The sequence below is a fragment of the Salvelinus fontinalis genome, chromosome 4 (genome assembly GCF_029448725.1).
Source record: "Salvelinus fontinalis isolate EN_2023a chromosome 4, ASM2944872v1, whole genome shotgun sequence".
Lineage (NCBI taxonomy): Eukaryota > Metazoa > Chordata > Actinopteri > Salmoniformes > Salmonidae > Salvelinus > Salvelinus fontinalis.
In genome coordinates this window covers 8,841,285-8,864,824 of record NC_074668.1, presented here as the reverse complement: position 1 = coordinate 8,864,824, position 23,540 = coordinate 8,841,285, and the positions used below count along the sequence as shown (strand labels likewise).

General features: G+C 42.3%; 1 protein-coding gene across 1 annotated transcript in view; it reads right to left on the bottom strand.

Moving 5' to 3' along the window:
- Positions 1 to 23,257, bottom strand: part of LOC129853043 (excitatory amino acid transporter 1-like) — a 29,522-nt gene extending 6,265 nt beyond the window's left edge. Inside the window, exons 1-9 of the mRNA XM_055918691.1 lie at positions 22,774 to 23,257; positions 21,070 to 21,365; positions 19,430 to 19,567; positions 8,896 to 9,100; positions 7,209 to 7,251; positions 2,486 to 2,760; positions 1,458 to 1,691; positions 1,149 to 1,343; positions 240 to 374 (exon numbers count right to left, since the gene is read on the bottom strand). Coding sequence (XP_055774666.1) covers positions 240 to 374; positions 1,149 to 1,343; positions 1,458 to 1,691; positions 2,486 to 2,760; positions 7,209 to 7,251; positions 8,896 to 9,100; positions 19,430 to 19,567; positions 21,070 to 21,250 — 1,406 coding nt within the window. The 5' untranslated portion in view covers positions 21,251 to 21,365; positions 22,774 to 23,257. The remainder of the gene's footprint in view (positions 1 to 239; positions 375 to 1,148; positions 1,344 to 1,457; positions 1,692 to 2,485; positions 2,761 to 7,208; positions 7,252 to 8,895; positions 9,101 to 19,429; positions 19,568 to 21,069; positions 21,366 to 22,773) is intronic.
- Between the last annotated feature and the right edge of the window lie 283 nt (positions 23,258 to 23,540).

The following is a 23,540-nucleotide window of genomic DNA, read 5'->3' as shown; positions in this document are numbered from 1 at the left end:
TAGCCCGAAATCTGTCTTCTTAAATATGGCATGGCATAGATTTTGGACCCTTGGCTAGTGGAACAACACATGGGCTGGTAGAAACTGCAGTCTACTAGTCCAGCTGGTCAGGACCCCAAATCCTTCAATTCCATCCCTGTGTCTGACACTGTCCACACAGTAAATATCCAAACTTCTTTAGAAGATGATCATATCAGTCAAACTATAAATAATTGTCACAGAAAATAGACTGTACTCACAAGAACCAATCCACTGCAATGATGAGGGTGATGTCATCAGTGGGCAGTCCAACAGAGGTCAGCACAATCACCATGGTGACCAGTCCAGCCTGTGGTATCCCAGCTGCACCGATACTTGCTGCTGTGGCCGTGATGCTATTCCACAGGACAGAGAGACACAACCAAAGAAATAGATTAGATTAGTTCAGGGTTTGCCGAACTCGGTCCTCAAAGGGTGCATGTTCTGTTGTTTTTCCCTAGCATTACACAGCTGATTCAAATAATACACTAATCTACTGTGTAGTGGGGCGGCAGGTATCCTAGTGGTTAGCGCGTTGGACTAGTAACCGAAAGGTTGCAAGATCGCATCCCCGAGCTGACAAGGTAAAAACAAATCTGTCGTTCTGAACAAGGCAGTCATTGAAAATAAGTATTTGTTCTTTAACTGACTTGCCTAGATAAAAAATAAAAAATAACATACACTGTTTGGGGTCCCGAGGACAGAGTTTGGGAAACATTGGATTAGATGAACACACTAGCTGCCAGTCCACCCGTTATGTCATTCTAGTTCTGTGGACACATCACTTCTGTAAGACACAGTGCAGTTAGATTAACAATAATTTAATCTTTCTGCCAATATCAGATATGTCTATGTCCTGGGAAATGTTCTTGTTATTACAACCTCATGCTAATCGCATTAGGCTATGTTAGCTCAACCGTTCCGTGGAAGGGACAACGATCCTTAACAAACCCTTGACTCATTCAGTTTCACGGAAACCAATCTCTGCAGCTCCTCATTTTCCCAGAAGCTTACTAAATCCAAGAAAAATATATCTTAACTTCCATGAATTTGCATTGATGTTAGTGGGAGACTAAGCGTAAGTCATGATTCATCACAAAGAGCTTGGTTAATGGACTGAATGGACATACCTTATAGTGAGGATCTGTCCAAAGTTCATGTCCATGTTGTTGACCTGGGCTATGAAGAGAGCTGCGATAGCTTCGTACAAGGCAGTGCCGTCCATGTTGATGGTGGCGCCCACTGGCAGCACGAAGCGTGTCACTCTCTTATCTATCCCATTGTTCTCCTCCAGACACTTAAATGTGATAGGCAACGTGGCTGAGCTGAGGGTGAACAGGAGGAAAGGCGAGAGAGAGAGAGAGAGAGAGAGAGAGAGACAGAAGAGACATTAGGAGTCAGAAAAGTCAGATCTACTGTCTAGCACCATGACAACTCACCTAGATGAGGTCCCCAACGCGGTGATGAGAGCCTGTAGGATTCCACAGATGAAGACAAAGGGATTCTTCCGTGTGATCACAAAGTAGAGTGTGGGCAATACCAGGAAGGCATGGATAGACAGGCCAATGATGACTGTTATAGTGTACATGCCCAACTGGCCACCCGTTTCTGTGATGTCATCCATCTCCACTATCTTCCCAGCTATGAGAAACAGGATACCAACTGGTGCATACCTGATGCAAAAAAAAATGCAAAATAAATCCCACGTCAAATTTAGGCTCACAATACCAAGCGAGTGCTGATAGTTAGCTACATCACGTTATTGTGGTACCGTCAGGATCAACACATTTCCACTATCACATAGTACACAACACCAAGTTCTACTTTTCTTATTTTTTAAAAGTATTTTCTCTTTATTGGATAGATATAGAGGTTAATTAAATGGTGAGAGACCGGTACATTGAGATTTAAATTCCCAGCCACGCTTTAATTCCCAGCCACTCTGTAATTCCCAGCCACCCTGTAATTCCCAGCCACCCTGTAATTCCCAGCCACCCTGTAATTCCCAACCAGCCTGCAATTCCCAACCAGCCTTTAATTTCCAGCCACCCTGTAATTCCCTGCCACCCTGTAATTCCCAGCCACTCTTTCATTCCCAGCCACCCTGTAATTCCCAGCCACCCTGTAATTCCCAGCTACCCTTTAATTCCCAGCCATCCTGTAATTCCCAGCCACCCTGTAATTCCCAGCCACCCTGTAATTCCCAGTCACCCTGTAATTCCCAACCAGCCCTGTAATTCCCTGTAATTCCCAACCAGCCTGTAATTCCTAACCAGCCTGTAATTCCCAGCCACCCTGTAATTCCCAGCCACCTTGTAATTTGAACGCTCCGGGGTAAGGTTTCCCCTAGGTTCAGATTTAGGATCAGCTTCCAGTCCCACAATCCTAAAACTGAACCAAGATCAATGTCTAGGGGCAACTTCACCCTAAACCTAATTCAAACCATGCCTAACACTACACCACGCACCACATGATAATGGCCACCAGTCTCATGATAGCCTCGTTGAGACAGACAAAGAAGTCCTTGAGGGGCTTTCCCTGCTCCTTCATGCTGCCAATGATGAGACCGAAGCATATGGAGAACACGACCAGACCCAGGGCATTGACCCCGTTCACCTGCCCCGGGATGGGGATCACCTCCTCCCGCATGATATGCTGCCCCTGGGTCCCGTTCAAGAAGAAGACGGTATCGTTCACCGTCATCTTCACATGGACCACTCTCTTTCCGTACTGCGTTTTAAACTGTAGGGCAAAGGTACAAAGCTTTATTGATTTTTGTTCAGTGTATATACAGTCTATTCAGAAAGTATTCAGACCCCTTGACCTTTCCACATTTTGTTACGTTACAGCCTTATTCTAAAATGGATAAAATTGTTTTTTCCCCTTATCAATCTACACACAATACCACATAATGACAAAGCAAAAACTTTGCAAAAAAAACTGAAATATCACATTCAGACCCTTTTCTCAGTACTTTGTTGAAGCACCTTTGGCAACGATTACAGCCTTGAGTCTTTTTGGATACGATGCTACAAGCGTGTCTTGGACTATCATTAATGTGAAGACTGTTAAATTATCAAATCAATTCTCTATGTGTAATTATTACCTGATCAAACTAATCATGTAAACACCACGGGAAAATGTTATTTAAAGAGTTACTATTTCCAGAATTTAACTCTCTCAGATGTTTTCACATTTTATCGATTACAGTCCCTTATTAATGTATTATTACCTCATCAGTCATATTCTGAATGTCGCAAACTCTTGGATATCAGCGCGAACCCTAGCATAAATGATGAATCAGCGATATACCAATTGCTTAATTATTTATTTACTAACTAAATAATCACACAGAAGTACATAAACACACACAGGATAGGTTATACATTGGTTACTAACATGATACAATGAAAAGTCACTAGTGGACAAAACCGATATGACGGTTTGTTACACAAATTAAAAGGGAGGGGCAGGTGAGAAAGCGGGAGAAAAGCGGGAGAAAAAACAAAACGACTCCATTATTGTACACACAGCTGATAACTATGCTCATGGAAATGCTAATACTTTGCACATGAATGGCCGCACATTCAAAAATAATTGTAATTTACATATTTACGATTGTATGCCTTTGTTGTCTCTGTTGAGGTCGCCAGTCCATTTGCTGGAGAGTCAGTCGACAGAAAGTCTCTGGTTTGTCTCCCAGATCCTTTGTAGTTGTAGCGTCTGTCTGTTACAATGGATACGTGAGATGTACCAATGGTCGTTTGATAGGGAAATGTTCTCCTCTCGTCTTCGGTCGAGTTTCCTAGACTATTTTACATATACAGTTGCAGACTGTGAATGTGTATCCTTTAGTTTTGTAGAGATTTTCTTCTTCTCTGTTGAAAGTTTCAGAGTTCTAGCCATTACGTGCCTCTCAGCTCACGCTGTTGGTCTCGTTGGCCTAATGTACATTTTGATGGAAGTGGGTTTTATACACTCTGGGAAAAGGGGGCGTTCTATGACGCCGATGTAATTTCTGTGCTCATGTGGGCGTGGCCACTGACTTGGTTAAGACTTCAAATGAAAAACAATTCTCTCATTTAGAAGGCTAACATCACATTACATCTTCTCACAAATTGTTTCACATTTAATCATATACGTTCCTCCTGCGAGTCTGATAACGGGTAAATATATACAGTCAGAGATACAGTTATGTTGTTCTACCGTCTTTAGTTACATCACAAATTATTACCAAATTTGACAGGGTGTTCTTTAAATACCCATGGACCATTCCAAATGTTTGGAATACAGAAATACTGTTTACTGTACTGCAATGTCTATCCCTGTGGTAACAAAGGGATTTAACTTCCATTGCTGAGAGTGGGACAGAGAATTTTCCTGCAGGTATTTATGACCATCATAAAACTGTGGAGAGAGAGGGGGGGGGGGGTGCCTATGATCCTTCCCCCAAGGGCACGTCATGACACTTGGCACAACTGTATTTGGGGAGTTTCTACCATTCTTCTCTGCAGATCTCCTCAAGCTCTGTCAGGTTGGATAGGGAGCATCGCTGCACATCTATTTTCAGGTCTCTCTAGAGATGTTCGATTTGATTCAAGTCCGGGCTCTGACTGGGCCACTCAAGGACATTCAGAGACATGTCTCGAAGCCCCTCCTGCATTGTCTTAGTTGTGTGCTTAGAGTCATTGTCCTGTTGGAAGATTAACTTTTGCCCCAGTCTGAGGTCCTGAGCGCTCTGGAGCAGGTGTTCATCAAGGATCTCTCTGTACTTTGCTCAGTTCATCTTTCCCTCGATCCTGACTAGTCTCCCAGTCCCTGCCACTGAAAAACATCCCCACAGCATGATGCTGCCACCACCATGCTTCACCGTAGGGATGGTGACTCGTTTCCTCCAGACTTGATGCTTGGCATTCAAACCAAAGCGTTCAGTCTTGGTTTCATCAGACCAGAGAATCTTATTTCTCATGGTCTGACAGTCCTTTAGGTGCCTTTTGGCAAACTCCAAGCGAGCTGTAATGTGCCTTTTACTGAGGAGGGACTTCCGTCTGGACACTCTACCATAAAGGCCTGATTGGTGGAGTGCTGCAGAGATGGTAGTCCTTCTGGAAGGTTCTCCTATCTCCACAGAGGAACTCCAGAGCTCTGTCAGAGTGACCATCGGATTCTTGGTCACCGCTCTGACCAAGACCCTTCTTGGTCAGATTGCTCTGTTTGGCCGGGTGGCCAGGTCTAGGAAGAATCTTGGTGGTTACAAACTTCTTCCATTTAAGAAGGATGGAGGCCACTGTGTTCTTGGGGACCTTCAATGCTGCTATAAAAAATGTTGGTTACCTTCCCCAGATCTGTGTCTTGACACAATCCTGTCTCTGAGCTCTACGGACAATTCCTTCGACCTCACAACATGGTTTTTGCTCTGACATGCACTGTCAACTGTTGGACCTTATATAGACAGGTGTGTGCTTTTCCAAATCATGTCCAATCAATTGAATTTACCACAGCTGGACCCCAATCAAGTTGAAGAAACAGCTCAAGGATGATCAATTGAAACAGGATGCACCTGAGCTCAATTTCGAGTCTAATAGCAAAGGGTCTGAATAAGGTATTTCAGTTGTTATTTTTAATAAATTAGCAAAAATGTCTAAAACCCCGTTTTTGCTTTGTCAATATGGGGTATTGTGTGTAGTGGCTGAGTGGCTGCTGCCAACATACTGACTCAACTCCAGCCACTTTAATAATGGACATTTATGGAAATTTATGTAAAAATGTATCATTAGCCACTTTAAACAATGCCACTTAATATAATGTTTACATTTCCTACATTACTCATCTCATATGTATATGTATATACTGTACTCTATATCATCTACTACATCTTGCCATCTTTATGTAATACATGTATCACTAGCCACTTTAAACTTTGCCACTTTATGTTTATATACCCTACATTACTCATCTCATATGTATATACTGTACTCTATACCATCTACTGCATCTTGCCTATGCCGTTCTGTACCATCACTCATTCATATATCTTTATGTACATATTCTTTATCCCTTTACACTTGTGTGTGTAAGGTAGTAGTTGTGGAACTGTTAAGTTAGATTACTCGTTGGTTATTACTGCATTGCCGGAACTAGAAGCACAAGCATTTCGCTACACTCGCATTATTATCTGTTAACCATGTGTATGTGACAAATAAAATTTGATTTGATTTGATTAGGATTTTTAAAAAAATCCATTGCAGAATAAGGCTGTAACGTAACAAAATATGGAAAGTCAAGGGGTCTGAATACTTTCCGAATGCACTGTATACGGGTAGGTAGATTTTTATGAAGAGATTAACAATGAAAAAACCAACACACTTTATTACATGAAAGACCTGGTCCTCTGTAGCTCAGTGGGTTGAGCATTGCACCTGCAATGCCAGGATAGTGGGTTTGATTCCTGGGACCACCGATATGATAAATGTATGCATGACTGTAAGTCTCTATGGATAAAAACATCTACTAAATGGTATATATTAATGTATAAGATGTCATGTACACTGAGTGTACAAAACATTAAGAACACCTGCTATTTCCATGACAGACTGACCAGGTGAAATCTATGAACTATTTTTGATGTCAACTGTTAAATCCACTTCAAATAGTGTAGATGAAATGAAGGAGACAGGTTAAAGAAGGATTTCTAAGCCTTGAGACATGGATAGTGTATGTGTGCCATTCAGGGGGTGAATGGGCAAGACACAATTATTTAAGTGCCTTTGAAAGGGGTATGATAGTATGTGCCAGGTGCACCGGTTTGTGTCAAGAACTGCAACAACGCTGCTGGGTTTTTGACACTCACCAGTGTATCAACAATGGCCCACCACCCAAAGGACATCCAGCCAACATGACACAACAGTGGGAAGCATTGGAGTCAACATGGGCCAGCATCCCTGTGGAACGCTTTCTACCCCAATGAATTGAGTCTGTTCTGAGGAAGGTGTTCCTAATGTTTGGTATACTCAGTGTATTCGCGATAAGCAGTGGACTCTGATATTCCCCTGTGGGTTATATTGCTAGGCTTCGTTAATACTATCTGGATACGGCACTGTTCTGGGTTTCACATTGTTCCCTTCGTACAAATCTGTCAGTGAGATTGATGTACGGTCCAGGTTTACATTTTGGAACAGAAAAGGACTTACCTGCTGTGTGCAAGCTTGCACAATGTTTGGAGGGAACATGTTTCTAGAAGAGAGAAACAAACCAATCAAATCTCAGTACTGACAAAGCATTGTACTTGCTTTTTATTTTCCTTTAAAGTGACAAACTGATCATTCATGTGAATGTAAGAGAAAATCAGAAAACAACAACAGAACAGCAACAGGAAACAACAACAGAACAGCAACAGGAAACAACAACAGAACAGCAACAGGAAACAACAACAGAACGACAACAGGAAACAACAACAGAACAGCAACAGGAAACAACAACAGAACAGCAACAGGAAACAACAACAGAACAGCAACAGGAAACAACAACAGAACAGCAACAGGAAGCAACAACAGAACAGCAACAGGAAACAACAACAGAACAGCAACAGGAAGCAACAACAGAACAGCAACAGGAAGCAACAACAGAACAGCAACAGGAAACAACAACAGAACAGCAACAGGAAACAACAACAGAACAGCAACAGGAAACAACAACAGAACAGCAACAGGAAACAACAACAGAACAGCAACAGGAAGCAACAACAGAACAGCAACAGGAAGCAACAACAGAACAGCAACAGGAAGCAACAACAGAACAGCAACAGGAAACAACAACAGAACAGCAACAGGAAACAACAACAGAACAGCAACAGGAAACAACAACAGAATGACAACAGGAAACAACAACAGAACAGCAACAGGAAACAACAATAGAACAGCAACAGGAAACAACAACAGAACAGCAACAACAGAACAGCAACAGGAAACAACAACAGAACAGCAACAGGAAGCAACAACAGAACAGCAACAGGAAGCAACAACAGAACAGCAACAGGAAGCAACAACAGAATGACAACAGGAAACAACAACAGAACAGCAACAGGAAACAACAACAGAACAGCAACAGGAAACAACAACAGAACAGCAACAGGAAACAACAACAGAACAGCAACAGGAAGCAACAACAGAACAGCAACAGGAAACAACAACAGAACAGCAACAGGAAGCAACAACAGAACAGCAACAGGAAACAACAACAGAATGACAACAGGAAACAACAACAGAACAGCAACAGGAAACAACAACAGAACAGCAACAGGAAACAACAACACAATAGCAACAGGAAGCAACAACAGAACAGCAACAGGAAACAACAACAGAACAGCAACAGGAAACAACAACAGAACAGCAACAGGAAGCAACAACAGAACAGCAACAGGAAGCAACAACAGAACAGCAACAGGAAGCAACAACAGAACAGCAACAGGAAGCAACAACAGAACAGCAACAGGAAACAACAACAGAACAGCAACAGGAAACAACAACAGAACAGCAGCAGGAAGCAACAACAGAATGACAACAGGAAACAACAACAGAACAGCAACAGGAAGCAACAACAGAACAGCAACAGGAAGCAACAACAGAACAGCAACAGGAAGCAACAACAGAATGACAACAGGAAACAACAACAGAACAGCAACAGGAAACAACAACAGAACAGCAACAGGAAGCAGTATAAAGTACAGTTGCGACTCTTAACACAACACCAAGTGACCTTGTCAGCAAATTTCGGACCTCTTGGCGTAACGGTTAAGGTGTTGGGTTGACAATCGCTGGACCTGGGTTTGAGTCCCGGTCAGGGCACCACCCTGAATACACGACAATAATTATGGCCTACCTGATGAGGTCCAGGAAAGCGTCAGCAGGGCTGACCTGCTCGATCTTCTGCTGATTTTTGAATTCATCCTTGGAGCCCTTCCCAGGGTGGATGATGAGCACCATGACGATGCCGATGAAGACTGCGATGACCGTGGTGGTCATGTAGTACACCACTGCCCGCATACCCATCTTCCCAGAGGCACGGCTGTCCAATGATGCAATGCCTGGTGGGACAAAAAGACAGCCTGGTGAGTCAGTCTGAGAATAGAGAAAACACTTGATGACAATCCCAGACCTGTCATGCTCACCAAGTGTGTGTCCTAAATGGCTCCCTATTCCCTCTATAATGACTAGGGTGCTATTTGGGACACAGCCCACCACTCTCCCCTGACTTTTTCTCACACAGGAATTGAAACTAGCTGTGACTTTCAGGCTGGACTGCTTCAGCTGGGTCACTGTACCTGAGTTTGAATCTCTTTGACGGGATGTAAACGATGTTAAAGTGAGATTTAAAAAAAAAATGTTATTCTGGGGAGGAAAACATACTGGGACAATGAGCTTGCTTCAATAGCAATGACGTTAGTTAGCGACATATTTTCAGTGTCAGCTGTCCTTATGGGGTATTCCCCCAGTTCAGCCTTTTGTGTGAACGAGATGTGATGCATGTGTTCTTTTCAGAGGTGCACTGTGTGACCCCTACATGGCCCTCTGTCCCAGTCGCTCTCCTCCGCTCTCCTCCTTTACACACTAATCTTATTGCCTGCAATTCTCTTTCTTTACTCCCCCCACCCCCTTTTTCCCTTTTGGACAACCCTGGGAAAACTTGTTGACTTAGTCCAGCTTGCACAGCTACATTGATTCTCCCCCGTCACTTTGGCAACAAGAAATGCAGCCACCGCATTTTCATCCTTGAGAGTGAAATAATTACTTTCTCATACAGAGGATGTTCATTAAACCAAGGTGCTGTACACCCTTAGGAAAAGGGTTCCAACAGGGTTCTTCAGCTGTCCCCATAGCAAGACCCTTTTTGGTTGCAGGTAGAATAATTTGTGGTTCCAGGTAGAACTCTTTTGGGTTCCATGTAAAACCCTTTGTGTAAAGGAACTCAAAAGGGTTATAAATGGAACCAGAAGGGTTATTCAAAGAGTTCTAGAGGAGAGGAGCGTAGAGGAGACATTGTGATGTTAGAGCTATACCAACTAAAATTCACAGCCATCCAGCACAATACCTATTCAGTTCCTATAGGTCCCGGACAATGAGCACGAGGCCATTAACTCTGTATAGGTTCTGTCCTAAATGGTACTCTTTTCACTTAAAAGTAGTGCACTATATAGGGAATAGGGTGCCTTTTGGGATGCAAACCCAGATCTCTGGCATTAGCACAACAGACAAAAGATAACTATTTATTTGAAGCCTGTCAGAAGTAGAAGTTCCCTGCAGGGTTCCTTCATTTATTGAACTGATGCAAATGCAGATAGTCTGTCTGATGTTCTTTATTGACTTAGACCTTTTATGAACAGTGATTTTTATAACTATTTTTTTTATGGCAAAAACATCTGGAAGACAACTGATCGTGCCAATCAAGGCACTGTTAAGGCCTACATTGCCAACGGTGCATCAAAAGTGTGGTGTTTACTTTAAAATGAGAGATTATACATACATCCAGATGAGCAAAACAGAGGCACAGTGTATTCAGAAAGTACTCCTTGACTTTTTCCACATTTTGTTACATTACAGCTTTATTATAAAATTGATCCATTGTTTTTTTCCCCTCATCAATACCCCATAATGACAAAGCAAAAAATAAGGTATTTCAGTTTTTTATTTTAAATACATTTGCAAACATTTTTAAAATAAACTGTTTTTGCTTTGTCATTATGGGGTATCGTATGTAGATTGATGAGGGAAATAAAACTATTTCATCCATTTTAGAATACGGCTGTAACGTAACAAAATGTGGAAAAAGTCAAAGGGTCTGAATACTTTCCGAATACACTGAGTTAGTGTAAAAAAACGGATTAGCCTGATTTAGCCATGGGCTAGAACTAACGAGTGGGTTCATGTGAGCAGAGGCCCCACCACACACCCCTTGTATGACCTCCATGACCCCACCCCCTATCTCCCCATTCATCCACCCACCCTTTAAACCTCTGCACTTCCCTCTTATGTGGAATCATGAAATGCCTGGCCACAATATGTTTTTTTCTCTTCTAGAAAGCAACGGAAGGAAATGCAGTGTTTTATGTGTAGTAAGAGGACAAGGAAGGAGAGCCATGAGGGCCCTCGTCACAAGCAAACCACACATAGCAGTAATTAGAGCAGCTAACGAAAAGAGGGAGAAAACGACAGAGGCCTCTCTCTCTACCTATGTCTCTCTCTCCCTCTCTCTCTCAATTCAATTTCAATTTCAATTTAAGGGCTTTATTGGCATGGGAAACATGTAAACATTACACTCACAGAAGTTCCAAAAGAATAAAGACATTACAAATGTCATATTATGTATATATACAGTGTTGTAACGATGTGCAAATGGTTAAAGTACAAAAGGGAAAATAAATAAACATAAATATGGGTTGAATTTACAAAGATGTTTGTTCTTCACTAGTTGCCCTTTTCTTGTGGCAAAAGGTCACAGATCTTGCTGCTGTGATGGCACACTGTGGTATTTCACCCAGTAGATATGGGAGTTTATCAAAATTGGGTTGGTTTTTGAATTCTTTGTGGATCTGTGTAATCTGAGGAAAATATGTCTCTAATATGGTCATACATTTGGCAGGAGGTGAGGAAGTGCTGCTCAGTTTCCACCCCGTTTTGTGGGCAGTGAGCACATAGCCTGTCTTCTCTTGAGAGCCAGGTCTGCCTACGGCGGTCTGCCTACTTTCTCAATAGCAAGGCTATGTTCACTGAGTCTGTACATAGTCAAAGCTTTCGTTAAGTTTGGGTCAGTCACAGTGATCAGGTATTCTGCCACTGTGTACTCTCTGTTTGGGTCAGTCACAGTGGTCAGGTATTCTGCCACTGTGTACTCTGCCAAATAGCATTCTAGTTTGCTCAGTTTTTTTGTTAATTCTTTCCAATGTGTCAAGTAATTCTCTTTTTGTTTTCTCATGATTTGGTTGGGTCTAATTGTGTTGCTGTCCTGGGGCATTGTGGGGTCTGTTTGGGTTTGTGTACAGAGTCCCAGGGCCAGCTTGCTAAGGGGACTCTTCTCCAGGTTCATCTTTCTGTAGGCGATGGCTTTGTTATGGAAAGTTTGGGAATCGCTTCCTTTTAGGTGATTGTAGAATTTAACGGCTCTGTTCTGGATTTTGATAATTAGCGGGAATCGGTCTAATTCTGCTCTGCATGCATTATTTGATGTTTTACGTTGTACACTGAGGATATTTTTGCAAAGTTCTGCATGCAGTCTCAATTTGGTGTTTTGAATTCTTGGTTGGTGAGCGGACCCCAGACCCTCTCTCTCTCTCTACCTCTGTCTCTCTCTCTCTCTCTACCTCCGTCTCACCCTCTCTCTACCCCCGTCTCTTTCCCTCTCTCAACCCCCGTCTCTCTCTCCCTCTCCCATCTAATGACTTGGAACAAACAAAATACTTTGAAGGACAGGCAATGTCAGAAATCATCTAGATATTACGGTACAATTTAACAGTAACATATTGGGATATACTCTAAACAACATATGGATATTGGAAGGAAATGGAACACGCTGTTGTACGTGTCGATCGAGATCATTCCAAACATGCTCAATGGGTGACTTGTGTGGTGAGTATGCAGGCCATGGAAGAACTGGGCCATTTTCAGCTTCCAGGAATTGTGTACAGATCCTTGAGACATGGGGCTCTGCATTATCATGCTGAAACATGAGGTGATGGCGGTGGATGAATGGCACGACAATAAGCCTCAGGATCTCGTCACGGTATCTCTGTGCATTCAAATTGCCATTGATAAAAAGCAATTGTGTTCGTTATCCATAGCTTATGCTTGCTCATAACATAACCCCACCGCCACCATGGAGCACTCTGTTCACAACATTGACATCAGCAAACCGCTCGCCCACCCGACACCATACATGCTGTCTGCTATCTGTCCGGTACAGTTGAAACCAGGATTCCTCTGTGAAGAGCACACTACTCCAGCATGCCAGTGGCCATCGAAGGTGAGCATTTGCCCACTGAAGTCGGTTACGACGCCAAACTGCAGTCAGGTCAAGGCGACGAGCACGCAGATGAGCTTCCCTGAGACGTTTTCTGACAGTTTGTGCAGAAATGTTTTGGTTGTGCAAACCCACAGTTTCATCAGCTGTCTGGGTAGTTGGTCTCAGACGATCCCACAGGTGAAGAAGCCGGATGTGGAGGTCCACGGCTGGCATGGTTACATGTGGTCTGCGGTTGTAAGGCCGGTTGGAAATACTGCCAAATTCTCTAACACAACATTGGAGGCGGCTTATGGTAGAGAAATTAACATTAAATTATGTAGGCAACAACTCTGGTGGACATTCCTGCAGTCACCATGCCAATTGCACACTCTCTCAAAACTTGAGACATTTCTGGCATTGTGTTGTGTGACAAAACTGCACATTTTTAGAGTGGCCTTATTGTCCCCAGCACAAGGTGCACCTGTGTAATGATCATGCTGTTTAATCAGCTTCTTTATAAGCCACACCTGTCAGGTGGATGGATTATAATTAGGAGAACTGCTCACTAACAAGGATGTAAAAAAAAATATTTAAAAAATAAATTGTCCACAAAATTTGAGAGAAATAAACTTTTTGTGCGTATGGAACATTTCTGAGATTATTTCAGCTAGTGAAAAATGAGTTCAACACTTTACATGTTGCGTTTATGTTTTTGTTCAGTATAAAAGTGTCAAACCCCTTTCAATGTTGTATGTCACAATATATTTAAATGTTTCACTCTTCTTACAATGTTGCAATCCGAAGTTGTATGTAACATATTTTGTACCATCAGAAGTCATATTAGCCATGCTCAACAATAACCATCCATTTTTATCACAACCATGTTTGCATTTGATGGGATCCCAAAAAGTTTCCCTACATTCTCTATATGTCGTAGTCTGAATCAAAGTGTTTATTTCAAGTCTCAATGTGGCAGCAACCCAATGTTAACATTGATGTCATTCTCTAACCGTAGACTCCAATGTAGTCAGGCAACAAGAGTTTCCCATTTCATAGTGTAAATCAAACCCTGCAGCGGTTTTATGAGCCAATGACCAACGTAATGTTTCCTACAGCTGTTTAACACAGTATGCTAGATGAGGAAACACTTTCACAGATGTAATAATACTGATAAGATTATATATTTACAGAAAATAATTGCCCATTATGCTCCTTAATAAAGTTATTCTCTTCTTCACTGTTTTTGGGGGTTTACTTTACTCTACACAAAGTTTGCAGTATCAAAGAGACCCAAACATTTCCTATCACTTTCAATGGATCTTTCCTCCATTGTCAAATTCTAAATTATAGATTAAATTTCCACCAGTAAAAATGGGGGAAAAAACATCCCCCTCACGTTTTTAAAGTGTGAAATGCTTTTTTTGGGAAACAGGCGGGAAACAGGCGGGAAACATCTTACTGAAAGAGTTTCTTTTCATGAGGTGAGAGAAAGGCTGCTTTGTCTCTCCAGGCTGTCTCTGCATGTCCACCGTGACCCTTGACCCTACTCGACCCGAGTCGGAAGCTCCTGTTGGGTGAAGAGACTGGCGACCACACAGGAGCAGCACCACCTAGTCTCACAACAACCCCCTGTTCAGTTCACTCTTCCCCTTCATTACGCTCTCTCCATTCCATCTGTTCATCTGTAACTCAACACTCCATCACCTATCTTTACTCCCCCAAAATAGATCTGAAGGTTTATGCTCGATACTACAACTTCCCAGAGCTCAGTCTGAACACAGATCCTATTAAATTACAGGCTGGCTGGCTGGCTGACAAACATACTGTGCAGATATACCTACAAATGCATTGATTAAAGATCCAATGCAGCCGTGTTTATCTCAATATCAAATCATTTCTGGGTAACAATTAAGTACCTTAGCGTGATTGCTTTCAATTCAAATGGTCAAAAATAAACAAATATAGCTTTTTGCAAGGGCTGACTGGGAGTGGTTTGATTGGGGAGGGGAAAACTGTAAACTAGTTGTTATTGGCTGAGTGGTTTGAAACTCTCTTTCTTATTGGTCTATTAACTAATTGACTGCCTGGTGATGTCACCAGGAAGGCCAAAAGTCCATCCCACCAGTCTTTTTAAACAGCTCTTACACTAAAAGGGAATTATCATCATTTTCACAACTTCACACTATTATTCTATTTGACATTTTAGTCATTTAGCAGATGCTCTTATCCAGAGTGACTTACAGATAATGCATTCATTTTAAGATAGCTCGGTAGGGACAGCCACATATCACCTTCATAGTAAGTATATTTTCAAATTAAGCATGTGTTTTGTTGGTCCACCAGATCAGGGGCAGTAGGGATAACCAGGGATGTTCTCTTGATAAGTGCGTGAATTAGGCAATTTTCCGGTCCTGCGAAGCATTCAAAATGTAATGAGTACTTTTGGGTGTCAGGGAAAATGTATGGAGTAGAAATTACATTATTTTCTTCAGGAATATAGTGAGGGAAAAGTAGTACTTTGAAGTCGGTGACACTCCCACGGGACGGTTGAGCTAACGTTGGCTAACGTGATTAGCATGAGGTTGTAAGTAACAAGAAAACATCCCAGGACATAGACATATCTGATATGGTTAGAAAGCTTAAATTCTTGTTAATCTAACTGCACTGTCCAATTTACAGTAGCTATTACAGTGAAAGAATACCATGACATTGTTTGAGGAGAGTGCACAGTTATGAACTTGAAAATGTATCAATAAACCAATTAGGCACATTTGGGCAGTCTTAATACATTTTTTTTAACATAAATGCAATGGTTCATTGGATCAGTCTAAAACTTTTCACATACACTGCTGCCATCTAGTGGGCAAAATCTAAATTGCACCTGGGCTAGAGTAGTACATTATGGCCTTTCTCTTGCATTTCAAAGATGATGGTACAAAAAAAATACAAAGGAACGTTTTTTTTTCTTTGTATTATCTTTTAACAGATCTATTGTGTTTGATTCTCCTACATTCCTTTCACATTTACACAAACTTCAAAGTGTTTCCTTTCAAATGGTACCAGGAATATGCATATCCTTGTTTCAGGGCCTGAGCTACAGGCAGTTAGACTTGGGTTTGTCATTTTAGGCAAAATTGAAAACAATGGTCTGATTCTTAAAAGGTTTTTAAGTACTTTACACCACTGTACATACTACAGGGATTTCTTGAAGAGCTTTGGTCTGAAAACACAGAGCTTTGTTTACTATCATGTATCATGTGACATTAGCTCAGAGGATATGTTAATGAAGAGCTGCATGGTACAAAGCGTGTTATTATAGGCCAAGAGGACTTCAAGGGAACTTGGCCAGCCCTCTGTCACTCACTGTGAGCAACCACTCAGAGGTCACATGCATATCGCCCACTTCCTGTCAAATACAAACAAGCAGACACGACAAGGTACGAGCCCGTCCGGAAACATCACTGATGTTTTGGTTTGACTATGTACATTGGCTAAGAATTGGGACAAATAAATACAAATATCTGTCTTTGGAACCATAACCCTCCTGTAAGGTCATTTAGAAGCACAACTGGCCCCCCAAAAACATGCACTGGTAAACATGGAACACTGTTTGCTCTCAGGTTAGGTCCTAAATACCACCTTATTCCCCTAAATAGTGTACTTGGACTGAATGAAAGAAGTCCACTATATAGGGAATAGGGTGCCATTAGGACGTGACCTCAGAGGTACATGGTAAAGTCAAGAAACAACAAAGAGAGTGTTCACCTAAATCACATAGCAATATTTATCAATATATACTGAACACAAATATAAATGCAACAATTTCAAAGATTTTACTGAGATAAAGTTCATATGAGGAAAATCCTAATCTATAGATTTCACATGACTGGGCAGGGGTGCAGCCATGAGTGGTCCTTGGAGGGAATAGGCTTACCCACTGGGGAGCCAGAACCAGCCAATCAGAATATGTTTTTCTGGACAAAAGGGCTTTATTATAGACAGAAATACTCCTCAGCACCCGCCCAATGACGATTCCGCAGGTGAAGAAGCCGGATGTGGAGGCCCACGGCTGGCGTGAGGCCGGTTGGACATGCTGCCAAATTCTCTATAACGAAATTGTAGGCAGTTTATGGTAGAGAAATGGACATTAAATTCTCCGGCAACAGCTCTGGTGGACATTCCTGCAGTCATGCCAATTGCACACTCACTCATATCTTGACACATCTGTGGCAATGTGTTGTGTGACAAAACTGCACATTTTAGAGTGGCCCTTTCTTGACCCCAGCACAAGGTGCATCTGTGTAATGATCATGCTGTTTAATCAGCTTCTTGATATGCCACATCTGTCAGGTGGATGGATTATCTTGGCAAAGGAGAAATGCTCACTAACAGGGATGTAAACAAGTTGTGCACAAAATTTGAGAAATAAGCTTTTTGTTTATATGGAACATTTCTGCGATTATTTTGATTTCAACTCCTGAAACATGGGACAAACAATTTACATGATGCATTTATATTTTTGTTCAGTGTAATATTGTATTAGTTAAGAGTTGGAAAAGTGACCTCTTCTAAAGGCTACAGTGCATTCGGAAAGTATTCAGACCCCTTCCCTTTTTCTACATTTTGTTACGTTACAGCCTTATTCTAAAATGGATTGAATAAAAAAAAAATCTCAATCGTTCTACACACAATACCCCATAATGACATCACAAGACCCCATAATGACATCACAAACCCCATAATGACATCACAAAACCCCATAATGACGAAGCGAAAACAGGTTTTTAGAACTTTGTGCAAATGTATTACAAATAAAAAACAGAAAGTATTCAGACCCTTTGTTATGAGACTGGAAATTGAGCTCAGGTGCACCCCGTTCCCATTGATCATCCTTGAGGTGTTTCTACAACTTCATTGGAATCCACCTGTGGTAAATTAACTTGATTGGACATGATTTGGAAATGCACACACCTGTCTATATAAGGTTCCACTGTTGACAGTGCATGTCAGAGCAAAAACCAAGCCATGAGTTCGAAGGAATTGTCCGTAGATCTCAGAGACAGGATTGTGCGAGGCACAGATCTGGGGAAGGGTACCAAAACATTTCTTCAGCATTGAAGGTCCCCAAGAACACAGTGGCCTCCGTCATCCTTAAATGGAAGAAGTTTGGAACCACCAAGACTCTTCCTAGAGCTAGCCGCCCGGCCAAACTGAGCAATCGGGGAGAAGGACCTTGGTCAGAGAGGTGACCAAGAACTCAATGGTCACTCAGACAGAGCTCCAGAGTTCCTCTGTGGAGATAGGAGAACCTTAGAAGGACAACCATCTCTGCAGCATTCCACCAATCAGGCCTTTATGGTATGACCGCCTGCTTGGAGTTTGCCAAAAGGCACCTAAAGGATGCTCAGACCATGAGAAACAAGATTCTCTTATCTGATGAAACCAAGATTCAACTCCTTGGCCTGAATGCCAAGCATCACGTCTGCAGGAAACCTGGCACCATCCCTACGGTGTAGGATGATGTAACAGTATAGCTTCCGTCCCTCTCCTCGCCCCAACCTGGGCTCGGACCAGGGACCCTCTGCACACATCAACCACAGTCACTCAAAGATGAACTGAGCAAAGTACAGGGAGATCCTTGATGAAAACCTGCTCCAGAGCATTCAGGACCTCAGACTGGGGCGAAGGTTAATCTTTCAACAGGACAATGACTCTAAGCACACAGCCAAGACAACAAAGGACTGGCTTCAGGACTAGTCTCTGAATGTCCTTGAGTGGCCCAGACAGATCCCGGACTTGAACCAGAACGAACATCTCAGGAGAGACCTGAAAATAGCTGTGCAGCGACGGTCCCTGTACAACCTGACAGATCTTGAGGAGATCTGCAGAGAACAATGGGAGAAACTCTCCAAATACAGGTGTGCCAAGGTTGTAACGTCATGCCCAAGAAGACTCAAGGCTATAATCACTTCCAAAGGTGCTTCAAAAAAGTATTGAGTAAAAGGTCTGAAAATGTATGTAAATGTGAGATACGTTTTTTATTTTGAATAAATTAGCACAATTTTCCAAAAACCTGTTTTTGCTTTGTCAATATGGGGTATTATGTGTAGATTGATGAGGAAACTTTTCCTCTGTGTTTTTAGGGCCGTAGTAGCAGTTAATTTCTTATAGCTGCTTGTCCAGCTAAACCATTCATGTTCTCAGCAGTAGTATCGCAATAGTATAAACAATGTTGGTAGAGTTAAAGCCACGGTATGAGCAGTGGGCACACTCCTGGATGAAGTACAGATCTAGGATCAGCCTCCCAAACGAAACCTAAACCATTAGTGAGGGGTGTGGAAACTAAACTGACCCAAGATCAGCATCTAGGGGTAACTTCACCCAACTCCAGTGTGGTGGAACAGGCGGTTCCTCGTCTCACCTGTGATGAGACTGGAGACCAGCAAGGGAAGCACCAGCATCTGCAGCATCCTCATCAGCAGCTCTCCAGGAAATGAGAAATACTTCACCTCGCGGTATGTCATCTTGTACGGCCGCAGGGCAAATCCCAGCCCTATACCTGTCAAATAAAATAAACAACTTCATCTATATAATAGTCTGACTGGAACAGATCCATGCAATTATCCATCCACAAAAATCCCACAGATTTATATCTCATTCAAGAGATCTACACTGAGTGTACAAAACATTAGGAACATCTTCCTAATGTTGAGTTGCACCCTCCTTTGCCTTCAGAACAGTCTCAATTCATTGGGACATGGACTCTACAACGTGTCATAAGAGATCCACAGGAATGATGGCCCATGTTGACTCCAATGCTTCCCACAGTTGTGTCAAGTTGGCTGGATGTCGTTTTGGTGGTCGACCATTCTTCATACACACAGGAAACTGTTTAGCGGGAAAAACCCAGCAGCGTTGCAGTTCTTGACACACTCAAACCAGTGTGCCTGCCACCTACTACCATACCCTGTTCAAAGGCACTTATATGTTTCGTCTTGCCCATTCACCCTATGAATGGCACACATACACAATCCATGTCTCCATTGTCTCAAGGCTGAAAATGTCCTTCTTTAACCTATCTCCTCCTCTTCATTTACACTGATTAAAGTGGATTTAACATCAATAAGAGATCATAGCTTTCACTTGGATTCACCTGGTCAGTCTATATCATGGAAAGAACAGGTGTTCCTAATGTTTTGTCCACTCAGTGTATATTTGATTTTAAAAAGGTTCCCTTTGTACGAAACTCCTAACAGAAGTTGAGGATGTGTCCCAAATGGCACCCTATTATGCCTATATAGTGCACTACTTTTTTACCAGAGCCTATGGCCGTAGTGCACAATATAAGGTATAGGGTGCCATTTGGGCCACTGTATTAGTGTGATCCTAATTTCAACATGACTCCAGGTGGCAGGGTTAGGGTTCAGGAAAAGGAGGAGCAGGCACTTCAATTGACCCTTTCTCTGGGGGCTGTGTGGAATTCTATCACAGAGCTTTTCCCGGCTGTGATCCTGCTGGGAAAGGCTAAGGGGTCAATGGGCAGAGGTTAGAGGTTAGTGAAGGGTTCCTCCACTCACTTCATCTGTCTCACCATTATTCTTCCCTGAGAGCATGAAGGCATGTTGGGAAGTTACACTGCTATCGGATGCACTGATGGCACAGCGGATTATCAATCGTGACCAAATTGTCCCATTTTGTATGATGTGAGAAGGAGAATATGAATACATTGATTCTAAGTGGATACCAACCTTCAAAACAGTGCATTTTCAAAAAAAAATTAAGGAAATCTAATAATGTGTGTGTGTGTGTGTGTGTGTATTTGTGTGTGAGAGAGAGAGAGAGAGAGAGAGAGAGAGAGAGAGAGAGAGAGAGAGAGAGAGAGAGAGAGAGAGAGAGAGAGAGAGAGAGAGAGAGAGAGAGAGAGAGAGAGAGAGAGAGAGAGAGAGAGAGAGAGAGAGAGAGAGAGATAGGATGAGGAATATGAGGAAATTAACACCAACTCTGTTCTTCCTGGCCCTTTCTCATTTCTCAAATGAAAAGGCTAAAAGACACAACACTTGCCAATGATGACCGCAGCGACAGTGAAGATCACAAAGGCGTTTCTGCGGAAGAAACCCTTGACATCATCCTTAGTGACACTCTCCACCCTCTGCACAGCCTTCAGGGAACGGGACTGGAGGCCATCGCGGATCTGTCTGACTCGGCTTCGGGCCTGCGGGTTTTCCCCGTTGCTCTTGGTCATTGTTGCTGGTAGTGCTGTTGCTGGTACCACTATATTCCCAGCACCTGTGAGGATCTATAGATCCTGATTCTGTGTCCGGCTCCCCACACTGGTCTTAGAGCTGAGATGAGACAATCTGGGGAGGGAAGGAGGGTGGAGAATGTGAGAGAAGAAGAGGGCTATAATATGTATTTGTTTAATTCATGTTTTATTGTCACATACACCAGAGAGGTGCAGTGAAATGCATTGTTTTACTGGGTCAGCCACCCCTGGAGCAAATTAGGGTTAAGTGCTTTGCTTAAGGCACATCCACAGATTTTTCACCTTGTCAGCTCAGGTATTCGAACCAGCAACCTTTCAGTTACTGCCACCCCAAATCATCACACTTACCAACCACAATCTCTGGACCAAAACCTGGTGCAAAGCCTGCCAGTGGAAATGTACCATAACGATCCAGTGAAAAATCACTATTAAGTATCAGACAACTAAAACCTAAAAAACGGTACAGTATGTAGACCTACAAGTTCCAATGATAATCACAAATGAAACTCTCAAGGGGCAAGTGGGAATGAACAGAAAGAAAAGGGAACTTTCACAAAAGCAACATCAAATGACATGGATTGGAAAATATTTTCACAGAAAGTAAGTCATATTACCTAAAAAAAAGTAATCTATCTATTGCCATCGATCTGATCACCAATAATTTACTTTTAGATTTCAGTTTTAGGTGAACATGCTGTATGTACATATACAAAATATATAAAATAAAGATGAATATATCTGAACTGAAAATATAAGGAATACAGACAGGTTCTTTATGTAGTAGCTGTTGTAGTGTAGGAGCCAGCCTGGTCTCATAGACTAGACGTAACACAGTAAATTTAAATCCGGGACGCTCAAAAGGCATAATATGTTATCTTTGGTATGGTTACATAAGACAGACGGTTACATATAACAAACGTCTAGCAATGCAAAGGTTGCATGTTCGAACCCTAACCTTAGCCCTAGCCTAGCTAACGTTAGCTACCCAGCTAACGTCAGTCACAACTATTTGAAATTCATGGCATTTCGTACGTTTTGGAAATTCGTAACATATTGTACAAATTGTAATTCGCGAGATGATATACGAAATGGATGATGGACATTCAAAAATTAAGACATACCATAGTAAATGTAACATATCATACAAATTGGTGTTTTCTTGATTTACTTTTACTATGTTACGTCTACCCCTGAGTCCAGGTTGGCTACATTGCTCAGGCTACAATGAAACAGCATAGAAGTGAAGGAAGCAAAACTCCACTGCTTTAGTAATGCCACATGTGGAAGCACAGAATGCTTTTGTTCAGTCTGAGCTGCCAGATAGTGAGTAACCATTAGAAAGCAACCAATAGTAAACTGCCACATAGGTACTAACCAATAATGAGAGACGAGTAGTGAACTGCCACACAGTGACTAATCAGTAGTGAGTAATGAGTAAACAGTAGCACACAGCCAGTCAGATAAACACATTTAAAAAAGTGTGAAGAGAGTTGCTACTGTACCTTTAAACTTTGGGATACCTTCCTTAGGGAGTCATTTCTTGGCCTTTGCAGGGTTATTTGGGGTAAATCTCAGTCAATAAACAAGAGAGAAGAGTAGCTCTTTAAGTCGGATCTGGTGCAACCAGTGCTGGAGAGGAGGGAGAGAGGGAATGAGGGAGACAGGGAATGAGGGAGAGAGGGAATGAAAGGGCCAGTGAGCGAATGGAGGGAGGCGGTGCACAAAACTCTCTCACACGCTGGAGGCTCACTGAAGAGGGAGGAGATTGTAATCTCCACCAAGGAACACCTCCCTTTCAGACAGAGGGGCTTGAGGAATAATGAGGTTTTGACACAGCAGGGAAAAAGAGGCCTTCTTAATTTTCTTCTTTCACATGCTTTTCACGCTTTGTCAGTTCAGCTTGATTGGACATGAACAAGCAGAATCAGACACGAGACCAACAGCAGTGCTATAGCCATCCAGAATATGGATGGAGCTTCTTCATTGCTAGACGTTCTCCTCCCAAATTCCAGGAAGATGACTCCCTCAGTCATGTGCAGTTGTAGTGATATTTGATACCCAGGTGGACTGTATGCTAGAAAACTCAGAATCAAGTGTAGAGTCCAAGCAAATATTGACCATGCTGCTGTGGTTTTATGCAACTTTACACTGAAAGAAACACAGGCCTAAAATACACAGTCAGATAGTAAAATAATCATTGCGAGGGACTTGAGGGCCAACGCTCAAACCACTAGGCTACTTGCCGCCCCATATGACTCACAACCTTGTA